The sequence below is a fragment of the Lethenteron reissneri genome, chromosome 61 (assembly GCF_015708825.2).
Source record: "Lethenteron reissneri isolate LAM-NWPU_2019-01 chromosome 61, ASM1570882v1, whole genome shotgun sequence".
NCBI lineage: Eukaryota > Metazoa > Chordata > Hyperoartia > Petromyzontiformes > Petromyzontidae > Lethenteron > Lethenteron reissneri.
The window spans coordinates 6,152,962-6,165,392 of NC_083839.1; the positions used below are offsets into that span (position 1 = coordinate 6,152,962).

The 12,431-nt window shown below is 50.8% G+C and overlaps 1 protein-coding gene across 2 annotated transcripts; it reads left to right on the forward strand.

Annotated features, from left to right (window-relative positions):
- Positions 1-893: 893 nt before the first annotated feature.
- On the forward strand, positions 894-10,433 carry LOC133358399 (protein canopy homolog 2-like). Of its 2 annotated transcripts, none has more exons than XM_061576720.1 (6): positions 894-982; positions 1,512-1,631; positions 3,543-3,658; positions 4,014-4,211; positions 7,104-7,200; positions 9,607-10,433. In XM_061576720.1, the coding sequence occupies exons 2-6, from the start codon at positions 1,535-1,537 to the stop codon at positions 9,648-9,650; spliced, it is 552 nt and encodes a 183-aa protein (XP_061432704.1). In that variant the 5' UTR covers positions 894-982; positions 1,512-1,534; the 3' UTR covers positions 9,651-10,433. The 2 variants fall into 2 exon arrangements, with proteins under 2 accessions (XP_061432704.1, XP_061432703.1); XM_061576719.1 differs by having other exon boundaries at positions 918-982; positions 1,447-1,631.
- Positions 10,434-12,431: the final 1,998 nt, after the last annotated feature.

Below are 12,431 nucleotides of genomic sequence, written 5' to 3' on the forward strand. Positions count from 1 at the left end.
AGTCTGTGTGCAAAATGTCAGCTCGATTAGATCACGGGAAGTGGGTTAAAAAGCGACCGAAAGATTTGCACGGTCGTAAGCAAGCAAGCAAGCACGCAAGCACGCAAGCAAGGAAGCGAACGTAATATAAAGGATTTAATAAATAACGACGTTTCGAACGCAACAACAGGCGGTCGTCATCAAGCAGAGGAGTCAGCCTCTAAAGGCAACCTGTTAATAAGGGTTTAAATGTTTTACCTGGTTAATAACCATGGTGTAAACATATCCACCCGTGTTGTATCAAGAAGAAACAATTGTAATGCTAAACAGTAACTGAGGTTAAATGTACTTCCCTTTTTATTGATAACATGTAAAATTAGAAAACATATCTTAAACTCAGACAGACCTGGTCTTCACCTGAGGACGGCTGCTTGCGTTGTGGCCGAAACGTCGTGAGAATTATTGTATTATGTTTTATTTTTTATTAAATCCTTTATATTAAGTTCGCTTGCTTGCTTGCGTGCTTGCTTGCTTACGACCGTGCAAACCTTTCGGTCGTTTTTTAACCCACTTCCCGTGATCCAATCGAGCTGACATTTTGCACACAGACTCGTTGTGCGAGACAATTAATGTTCGTGAAAATTTTTTTCCAAAATTTTACACTGTTTAGGGAAAACAAATTAAATATTTAATTACCAATTGCTTAATACTGGCAGACAATCATCTGACCCATAGGTGGCAGCCATCTCAAGCCAGAGGACGAGAGGACTCTAGCCGCCACGCATATAAAGGATTTAGAGTGAAAAACTTTGTTTTTACGGGTTATACTTATGTAGCTTGATGTGAATAAAAGTGTTTAGAAATCAGGCGCACGGGAGGGCAGCTCAGGGGAGTGGGGGTCCTCGCGCGCGAGGCCCCTCCCCCCAGCTGGTTGAAGTCACGTGACGAGGCTGACACGTGTCGCCTGTGCGCCGCGTTCCACGCCGCTAACTGCTGACAACGTGTACAGTACAACACGCGTACTCATACACACAGTGTACTGTACTCATACACAGCACGTGTACTGTACTCATACACACAGTGTACTGTACTCATACACACAGCACGTGTACTCTCATACACAGTGTACTCTCATACACAGTGTACTCTCATACACAGTGTACTCTCATACACAGTGTACTCTCATACACAGTGTACTCTCATACACAGTGTACTCACACAGTGTACTCACTCACACAGTGTACTCATACAGTGTACTCGCACACACAGTGTACTCACACACACAGTGTACTCACACGGTGTACTCACACACACAGCACGTGTACTCACACACAGTGTACTCACACAGCACGTGTACTCACACACACAGTCTACTCATAGTATACACACAGCAGCGTGTACTCTCACACGGCGTGTAATCTTACAGCAGTGTGTACTCTCTACACCCACACTCCCCGGCTGTGGCAGATCCGCTGAACTCCTGGTCCTTGGGCTGTTGAGCTGAGTTGTTGATCTGCTCTCGGCTTCACCAGAGCTCGAGTGAGGAGGAGGCGCCATGAGTTTGCCGACCTTGCTGCTGCTGAGCGCCTCTGCGCTGCTGATGCTTTCCACGCCGGGGGCTGCCAAGAAGGACTACGGTCTGTACTGTGGAGGTGAGCATGGGCCGGTGTATTGTGTTGTCTGTGTGTGTGAGGCCTCAAGGTGTACCTAGCCTGGCGCAAGCGCTCTCGGTGATGTCGTGGTTCACCAAGTCGACAACTTGGGATCGATTCTCGGGACCCACTCGCTCGCCCACTCAGTCGTTGACTTGTTCATTTATCAAGTCACGCAGTAACTCATCTACTCATTTATTCACTCATTTATCAAGTCGCAGTTACCTATTTACCGATTCATTCACTTATTCATTTATGAAGTCATTCAGTAATTCACCCACTCACTTGCTTATCCGCTCATTAATGTATCAAGTAACGCAGTAACTCATTCATGTATCAAGTCATGCAGTAACTCACCCACCCACCCAACCACTGGTGTAGCCACCTGTCTGGCTTGAACCCGGACAGTCCCCGTAATCGGCTTCTGTGTTTGGGTGGCAGGAATTGATTTTTACCGAGATCTGCTATCGGCATTGTGTTGAACTTTATTTCAGGTTACTGCTCTGCTTTGATACACTTAGGCGGACTCGTTGACCCACTCACCTGTCCACCGAATCGCTCAACCCTCACCCATTCACTCACTCGCCCACTTATCCACCCACTACGGTTACCACCTGTCCGGGTTTGACGGTCCGAAAATTTGCTTACGTGTCGGAGAATTGGCCAATGCGATCGGGAATTGGCATCTGTGTCCGGGTGGAAGAAATTGATTTGTACCAAGAACCTGGTACCTGCGTTACTTTGGGCGTCATCGCAATTGACACTGCTCGGTTCTGATGCTGGACGGAGTGCCGGCTGAGAAATATGTCTGGGTTTGGCTGCCGTGAGAATAAAATGTGGCAACCCTAATTCCCCCACCGTGGCCAATGTCAGTTGTATCTGGTGTCTGAAACCTGACCTGGACTCCCTCTACTCCCCGCTAGGTCGACTGAGCCTAAAATGAGTACCATGGCGGGTATTATTTTGAAGGAATATCGGTACTACTAAGACAGTGGCAGTGAGGCATGCGTTGTGCTGTATATGTATGTACGCTGAACTTCTTTTGTCCCGTACGTAGCCAACCGGGCTAATCAGTGGTGCGGAGTACAGCAAGAGGTGACGGCACAGATAATCGGAGATGACCCCTGGTTTGCATAACGTGGGAAATAATCAGAAATGGAAGTGTTGTGATCTGTAGTGCGGTGAGTGAGTGGGTGAGTGAGTTATTATATTTATCACCTGCAGTGTGGTGGTGGTGGTGGTAGCTGAACACTGTGTGGTAGGTGAGACGAAACAGTCGGTGTCTGTTTCGATTTAAAGCTTTCGTGACTGCAGGGATTCATCTTCTTGGTTCTTTCCGTAAAGTCACCTGAGGACGGCTGCTTGCGTTGTGGCCGAAACGTCGTGAGAATTATTTTATTATGTTTTACTTTTATTATTTTATTATTTCCCTTCAACGTGACTTTACCGAAAGAACCAAGAAGATGAGTCGGTGTCTGGTTGACCAAGTTTTCACGATTGGCGGATAGGAATCGGTGAGTGGAGTTCACGGGAACAGCAGCTATGGTAGTAGCGATAGAAGAGTGACAAGGAGGTGAGTATATAATTGGGGTTACCAATCGCCCCGTCTGCTGCTTCACTATGAATTATATCCAGTGGGTGAGTGAGTGAGCGAGCGAGTGATTGGAGTGAATCAGTAAGTGCTGCATCATCAATGGTCCCGGCTGCTGTTTTACTCTGAATTCTATCCGGTGGGTGGATGAGTGAGCACTGCATCATCATTAGTCACCCTGACTGCTGCTTCACTATCAGGTGCAGCACTGGGTGCCACTCCAGACATGACACGATATAGGTATCTCAGCTTGGATTGAAGTAATGATGATGGTCTTCGTTGTCGTCATCATCGTCGTCGTTGTTTGTGGGGGTGCTCAGCTTGCCGAGCGCTGGTGGACGAGGTGACGTGGGAGGTAGGCCAGGTGGACCCCAAGAAAACCATCCAGGTGGGCTCCTTCCGCATCAACCCCGACGGAACCCAGGACACCACCGAGGTGAACCCACGTCAATCATCTCGTGCCCACCTCCGCTCCGTGACCAAAGCCCCCTCTCAGTCTTTTCCTTCTTAATATTCTCGCTTTGTCGCTCTCTATACCCAATCCCCTTTTCGATCTCCCTCCTTTCTTGCTGCACCCCACTACTGGAATCAACTTCCCCTGTACATTAACCCTTTCCCATTCCGATGACGTACGTATGCGTACGTCATCAGTTTTCCTTCTAGTTCCGTTTCGATGACGTACGCCTCCCCCCTTCCCCCCCAACCAACCGTCGCCACACAACCAGTCGTCACGTCGCCGTGCCGTGGCCGCTGTCGCCCCCCCTCGGCCCCCACCCCCCTTCCACCGCCAGGTGCCTTTTGCCCGCTCGGAGGCCCACCTGCTGGAGGTGCTGGAGGGCGTGTGCCAGCGCGTGGGCGACTACGCCGAGGTGGACGCCGGCTCGGGGAAGCCGCGCTCGTTCGTGCGCACGACCGCCCGTCCCGGCGAGAAGCTCGACCTGACCAACGTCACCATCAGCGGCGACATGGGCACCATGCTCAAGTTCGCTGTGGGTTCCCGCTGCCACCGGTCCCCTGCACCCCCCGGCCTGCTGGACGATGCGAGACGATTCTGTTGCTGTTTGTTCTCGTCATCGTGGAGAGGGGAGAGGGACGAGGAAGGCGATGGGTAGTGGAGAAGTCGTGGCGCTTATAAGGTCGCACTCATTACACACAAAGTGCTTGCCACAAGTGAACCACGATACCTTGCTGATCTCGTCAAAGAGCATAAACCATCACGCGAACTCCAGTCGGCTTTGCCGAGACTAAAGACTGTTTTTGAGGAAGGTCCTGCCAGGGTTTTGGAGGAGTAGGGGGGCGATGTTGCAGCTGCTGCGATTTGTCTAGCATTTATATATTTACTAGCGGAAGTACCCGGCTTTGCCCGGGTGAAAAATATATTTCTTAAAAACCTTACATATATATACACAGATACTAAGGTATTGTCAAAGCCCGGTGGGCTGTTTGTACATTTCTCCACCAACAAATATATAAGAGGCTTTCACAAGTCCAAAAAGTTGTAGAAAGTGTGGGGTAAATAGTTGATGTCAAAAGGTTTCCGAAAATTGCGGTCTCCCCCCCCCCTCAAAAAATATCTTTACCCCTCGTAGGTATATATACTAACAACACCTTACATACAACAGAGAAAGTGGTATCTATTGACTCTGTAGTAGTATCTACTGACTGTACCGTAGTATCTACTGAGCCAGTAGTAGCTACTGACTGTGTAGTAGTATTTAGTGACTGGAATAACTACTGACCATAGTAGTATTTACTGGGCCTACAGTAGTATCTACCGACTATATACTCGTAACGACTAACTGTATAGTATCTGCTGACTCTATAGTTGTATCCACTGACTATAGTAGTAACTATAAAATCTATAGCAGTATCTACTCACTCTATAATAGTATATACTGACTCTAGTAGCTACTCACCGTGGTAGTATGTACTGACTGTATAGTAGTATATACTGACTGTTTTAGTATTTACTATAGTGGTATCTACCAACTCGATAGCAGTATCTACTATCGCTACAGCAGTGTATACCGACTGAGGTCGTACCTGCTATCACTACAGCAGTGCATACTGCTGTGTTGGTACCTGCTATGACGACAGCAGTACATACTGTGGTGGTACCTGCTATGGTGACAGCAGTGCATACTGCTGTGTTGGTACCTGCTATGATTACAGCAGTGCATACTGCTGTGGTGGTATCTGCTATGATGAGAGGAGTACATTCTGTGGTGGTGGTACCTGCTATGATTACAGCAGTGCATATTGACTGTACTCATCATTCACCCTCACCATTCACCACTCACAACTCACCCTTACCACTCATCCTCACTACTCACCACTCCCACTCACTATTCACCATTCACCCTCACAACTCACCACTCACCAATCTCCCTCACCAATCTCCCTCACCAATCTCCCTCACCACTCACCCTCACCACTCACTGTCACAACCACCACTCACCCTCACCACACAACCTCACCCTCACTACTCACCATTCATCCTCTCCAATCACCACTGACCAATCACCACTCACCACTCTCCACTAACCCTCACCACTCAACCTCACCACTCACCCTCAAAACTAACCACTCTCTCACCACTCACCCTCACCACTCAGCACTCACCCTCACCCCTCACCACTCACGCTCACCACTCACCCCTCACCACTCACCCTGACCACTCACCACTCATCCTCACCAATCACACCCTCACCAATCACCACTCACCCGCACTGCTCATCCTCACCACTCACGCTCACCCTCACCACTCACCCCTCACTAATCACCACTCATAACCGCCACTCACCCTCACCACTCAACACTCACCCTCACCACTCACCCTCACCACTCACCCTCACCACTCACCCTCACTACTCACCACTCATCCTCACCAATCACACCCTCAACAATCACCACTCACCCTCACCACTCACGCTCACCACTCACCCTCACCACTCACTCTCACCACTCACCACTCACCCTCACAACAACCACTCACCCTCACCGCTCACCACTCACCCTCACTACTCACCTCACCACTCACCACTCATCCTCACCAATCACACCCTCACTAATTACCACTCACCCTCACTGCTCACCCTCACCGCTCACCACTCACCCTCACCACTCAACCTCACCCCTCACTAATCACCACTCACAACCGCCACTCACCCTCCCCACTCACCCTCACTACTCACCACTCATCCTCACCAATCACACCCTCACCAATCACCACTCACCCTCACCACTTGTCACTCACCCTCACCACTCACCACTCACCCTCACCATTCACCCTCACCACTCTCCCTCAGCAAGAGTAAATAAATAAAAAAAGCGTTAAATAAATAAATAAAGATAAATCGCACTAAATCGATAATCGGTCCGATTTAAAGTTTAGAGACGAAAAATCGGAAATGCCTAAGTTTACCGCGGGGCCGGGGGCGTGCCCACCTGCAAAATTTAATCTCGTCGAACCCCACGGTCCGAGAGCTAAATCCCCCGGTAGGGAGCGTACGCGGACGGACGGACGGACAAAAAATGAATTATATAGGTTAGATAGCAGCCAATTACTCAACATGCACGTTGATTCAAAATGTGGAGGGAAACACCAGAGGATCTGGATAAAAAATCCACAGGACCACGGGGAGAGAGAGAGAGAGAACAGGCAAACTCCAAATATACAACAGGCATCCATCAGGGTTGGGATCGAACCCACGACCTCCTGCATACCTGGCGAGTGATTTGACATCTCGCTGCCGAGTGGCAACGGGCAGCGACGTCTAACCAACTCCCGCGCGAAATGACGTTGCGGCTGCACAGGGTGCTCTGGGTATTTTAAAGACGACGGCTCTCTGTGCGCCCCCCCACCCCCGCCGGGTTTACAGTGCGAGAACATTGCGGAGGAGTTTGAGGACGACATCATCTCGCTCTTCGTTCACGAGACAGACCATGTCGCCGACAAGCTGTGCAGCAAAAAATCCGGCAAGTCTCAAACTCCCCCCCCCCGCCCGAACGTGAGCCGTGTGGCAGTGGTGGTTAAGCAGCAGCGAGTCCGCACCCACGATTAGCACGGTTGGCTACGTACAGTGCGAAAGAAGTTCAACATTTTACATGTAACTTTAACATTCGTACAGCAGTGAAGGTTGCGGAAACTCCCTTCCTATCCGTGGGTAGAAATGTGGACTCCACCTGTTTTGATCTGCATGGGATAGAGTGTTGCTCCCTCGCACTTGTGGGGTTTTATCCGGGTGCTCCGGTTTTCTCCCACTTGGAAAACAAATCAATTGGCCAATAACACCTTCACATGTAGAGGACGGCAGAGCTTTGGGGGACATTCTGGGTGATTTGATCCTCGGCTATTTAAAAAAAAAATGACACTTGAATTTCGACAAGATTTGTGTGATCGGCCAACCCTCGCCTCCACGTGGCTGGGAATGCGTAGCCACCGCTGCCCGGCTAATTCACAAAAAAGGAAATTTCTAGACGCGAAAACAATGCTATGGTGGCCACTTGCTTGGTGCTCCCATCATGCCTTGCGCGTCACGTGTCACCACCACACCGCATTGCACAATAGCGCACCGCCTTGTGATTGGTCACTGGCTGAGCTTGTTACCATTTCGGGATGATCTACGAATCGGTAAGATTGTGTCCACGTTGGAAGGCCGTGGACAAAACGCTCAATTATTATTCTGGTTGTTTACCCAGGAGAGCTTCACCGAGTCTCAAGACCCCTTTTCGTGAGGGACCTGTCAATATGTCTCAGTGCGTGTATTTCGCGAGTTGGACGCGTCGCCCGATCGAGTGCTACGGAGGCGCGGACGTTGCCGCACGTTTCCCGTGTAGCAGTTCGTCGGGTAATCTTGTCAGCGTCGGGGTGGTTCTTGCGGCCGGTTCCCGGTTACGCTGCGGCAAGACGACAAGACGGCGGTCGTCCCAGCTGCCGGCAGAGCAAACATGGGGCCGATGCCGCGCGTGTGTGTTTACGGCCGGGCGAGCGCCGTCCGGTTACACACGTTGTTGTCGCTAGCCGCGCCAGGGTACACACGCTCACGGCCAGAGTGGCTTGCGATCGTTTTACACGCGTAGTAGTAGGTGGTGGTGGCGGCGGCGGCGGCGGCGCAGTGGTGACGCTCGCGCATCGCACCAAGGAGGGGCCTGGGTTAAATTACCGACGATGGCGCCTTTACGCGTATTGGGCTTTTCTATGTCCTCTGTTCCCCCTGTTCCGCAGAGCGAGTGCATGACGGTGTGAGAGAGTGTGTGTGTGTGGGTGTTTGTGGGTGTGTGTGTGTGGGTGTTTGTGGGTGTTTGTGTGCGTGGGTGTGTGTGGGTGTGTGTGGGTTTTTGTGTGTGTGGGTGTGTGTGGGTTTTTGTGTGTGTGGGTGTGTGTGAGAGAGTGGGTGTGTGTGGGTGTGTGGGTGTTTGTGTGGTGTGAGAGAGTGTGTGTGTGGGTGTGGGTGTGTGTGTGTGGGTGTTTGTGTGGTGTGAGAGAGTGTGGGTGTGTGTGGGGGTGTGTATGTGTGTGGGGAGTGGCAGTGCAGCAGTCAGCAGGCTGCACTACGAATCCGGTGACCCAGGCTCGATTCCCGCTCATGGTCAACACCGGTGATGATTATCTGAACCGGTCCTGGGCCTCCCCTCGACTCAAATGATTACCTGGTGCAGTGTGTAAACATCAGCACTGAGGAGACAATGGCAGCCAGGCGTTGTTAGCTACCCACCCCCTCGTGTGCCATTACAGCCTTCATTGGTGCTGATCGCTAACAGCAATTGCCCCAACAGTCTGTAACAGGCTATACGGGGGATCTTTGTTTGAGATTGTGTGTGGGGTTTGTATGTTCTCTATGGGTGTCCTCCCATAGCTAAAATAAAACCATTCACTGGAACTGGTATTGGCCAAAACATCCCCAGTGCTGAAGAATCACCTGAAAATTACTCCATTCATGTTACACAGCAGCAGCAGCATTGCCCCCTACTGGGAAATCTTGCCAGGATCCTCTTGAAAAGGAGTCTTCAGACTCCATGAACCTTGCCTGGTTAAACTCGCGTAACAACCCCGTCTGCACTTCACTCGGTTCTGGGAATTTAAAAAATCTCTTTGTCCGTGATGCGATGAACTGTGTGTATGTTAAACTTCTTTCGCACCGTACGTAGCCAGCCGTGCTGATTGGAAGTATGGGGAAAGGACAACAAACAAAACAGAAAAACAGAACTACCAAAATTTTTCTGTGATATCTTCTTCCGTGGGCGGAGGAGTTGCACTTCTCTACGCGAGATCCGAATGGATTCTTTGCGTCTATGGATCCATTAGAATCAGAATATAATTTTGGGGAAAACTATAAAAACAACACAGAACCCTCGAGTAACCTCGTTTTTGTTTCTTTGCAGATTACTGCGAGCACACGTTGCACGTTCCGCACGACGAACTCTGAAGTGGGGGGGGGGGGGCTTCTCCAGTTAATGACACGGACACGAGAATATGCGGACGACACACAGAAGACACACGGACGACACACGGACGACACACGGATGACACAGATGACACAGACGACACACAGACGACACAGAGACGACACAGATGACACACGGATGACACACGGATGACACAGGTGACATACAGATGACACACAGATGACACACAGGTGACACACAGATGACACATGGGCGACACGCGGACGACACGTAGACACAGCGGACGACATGCGGACGACACGTGGACACGCAGATGACACACAGACGACACGCAGATGACACACAGACGACACGTAGACACAGCAGACGACATGTGGACGACACGTGGACACGCAGATGACACACAGATGACACACGGGCGACACGCGGACGACACGTAGACACAGTGGACGACACGCGGACGACACGTGGACGACACGTGGACACGCAGATGACATGCTGACGACACGCAGATGACACACGGATGACGCGTGAACAAGCAGGCAACACGTGGACACGCGGACGACACGCGGACAACATGAGCACACCGGCCTCTTAACAAGCAGCAAGCGATGATACCGGCACGTAGCGGACATCTCGTCGCACGGATCACAACGGTTGCGCAGCAGCGACTCGGCGCTGCCGTGGACCGCCACCCCCCACGCAGTCCCAGGGAGGAGCGGCACGGCTCGTTGCACGTGGAGATCTTCCAGGAGATGTGTCGCTCGTTCTTGTTTTCTTTCTGGTGAACACAATCGGTCAGATTTAGCGTCTCTGGAGATTTGTGCCGTAACCATCGTACATTCTTCGAGCTTCGCCCATCTCTCTAACTCCCGCCAAATGTGTTGTTGGCGGCCCCCGGGATGAGTTTGTCAAAATTCCACATTCCTATGGCAGGGGCCAATCTCGACATAATGACCACTATTGGCCACCCACAAAGTGGCAGTGATTATATACAACTCTCCCCCGAGGAATGATGCCTTTTGAGAGCAAAGTCATCTGCTGACTGGGATTTCAATTGTCAGCTGAGCACTCGAATACCCTCCACCCGTGCTGAGCCAGTGAGGGGCCACCATAGCACGGGTGGTTTTCCATTGGCCACTGGAGCCAAAGCGTGCGTCTCATTCGCCTCTGTCGCACCCCAACTCGCTGGCTCCAGCCATCCAGGGTAAACGCCATGAGAAGTGGCACGGACTTGCAATTCCTGCTTTCAATTTGCGCTCGATGATTTTTTTGAAAAAGATTTATAGAGCAGCACCCGATTTTGCTCGACGTTCACTTGACGTGGCATTCAGAAGCCGCCGGTGGCTGTAGCCGTTGGCCTTTTGTTGACGGCGCCGATGATGACGCGGACTGGCAGCGCGCTCCGGGCAGCCTCCCGTCGTTATGGTGGCGCCGCAGTGGCTAGGAGATGTTAACTACCTCGCCCAGTATACAGGAGGTCGTGGGTTCCATCGCGACCCCGACGCCTGCTGTATATTTGGAGTTTGCGTGTCTCTCCTCGTGGTCGTGTGGATTTTTCGCCGGCCCCTACAGTTTTTCCCTCCACATTTAAAAATAGACGTGCGTTTGTTTAGATTTGATAAATTTCCACATGACCATAAGCCACTTCATTTGGGCTATTATTTGTGGCCAGGTCACTTCTGAGAAAGAGCGGTTAGCTCAGTGGGCCTTATCTGCTAAAATAATAAAAAATAGTTGAGTTACCTGGCGCCGATGCCAAGCATCCCTCATGCTGAAAAACGTATCGACAAGTTCACTGAATTGGGATTAGATGTGGCAACAACACCACCCCCCTGCCCCCCCTGCCCCCCCCCCCCCCCCCCACTGCAAAAACTTGGCAGGACCCTCCTGAGAGAGAGAGCCTTGAGACTCTGACAGCCGATGTGATTTGCGTAGAGCATGCAACGACGCACCCAGCCGATGTGACCTCTATCTCGGTGGAGTATCTGTAATTGGATATCCCTCTCTTTAAAAAAAAATGGAAGCAAACGTGATCCTTTGCGCGTGAGATTCAAGATTGAGAATTGGCGTCGATAAAAATTAACCGGTAAAAACAAAGTTTTTCACTATAAATCCTTTATGTGCGTGGCGGCTAGAGTCATCTCGTCCTTTGGCTTGAGATGGCTGCCACCTATGGGTCAGATGATTGTCTGCCACCATTAAGCAATTGGTAATTACATATAAAAAAAATTCCTAAAAAGTGTAAAATTTTGGAAAAAAATTTCACGAAAATTAATTGTCACGCACAACGAGTCTGTGTGCAAAATGTCAGCTCGATTGGATCACGGGAAGTGGGTTAAAAAACGACCGAAAGATTTGCACGTTCGTAAGCAAGCAAGCACGCAAGCACGCAAGCAAGCAAGCAAGCGAACTTAATATAAAGGAGGAATCCGATGAGCTTTAATGCTCTTTTCCACATGTCGCAGTAGGGGCGGGTCTGAACGCTACAATACAAAAATACGCACGTGTCGCGTGCCCTTTAACCGCTGACCGGTCGTTTGACCATACTTCACCGCCGGTGAGTCGGTACGGGTTGGTGATGTTGGAGGGTAGAAGGGGAGGGAGGGAGCGATGATGAGAGCCGTGACTGAGGAATCCAACTCGAGCCGCTGCGGTTGGAGTCGCACCACTTACACCAACCGCTGCTCGTATGTTGAACTCCTTTCGCACCGTACGTAGCCAACCGTGCGAACCGGTTGGCTTATTAACACACCACCACCAACCACCGCTTACTCTGCGTACGGTTGATGTAAAGAGCA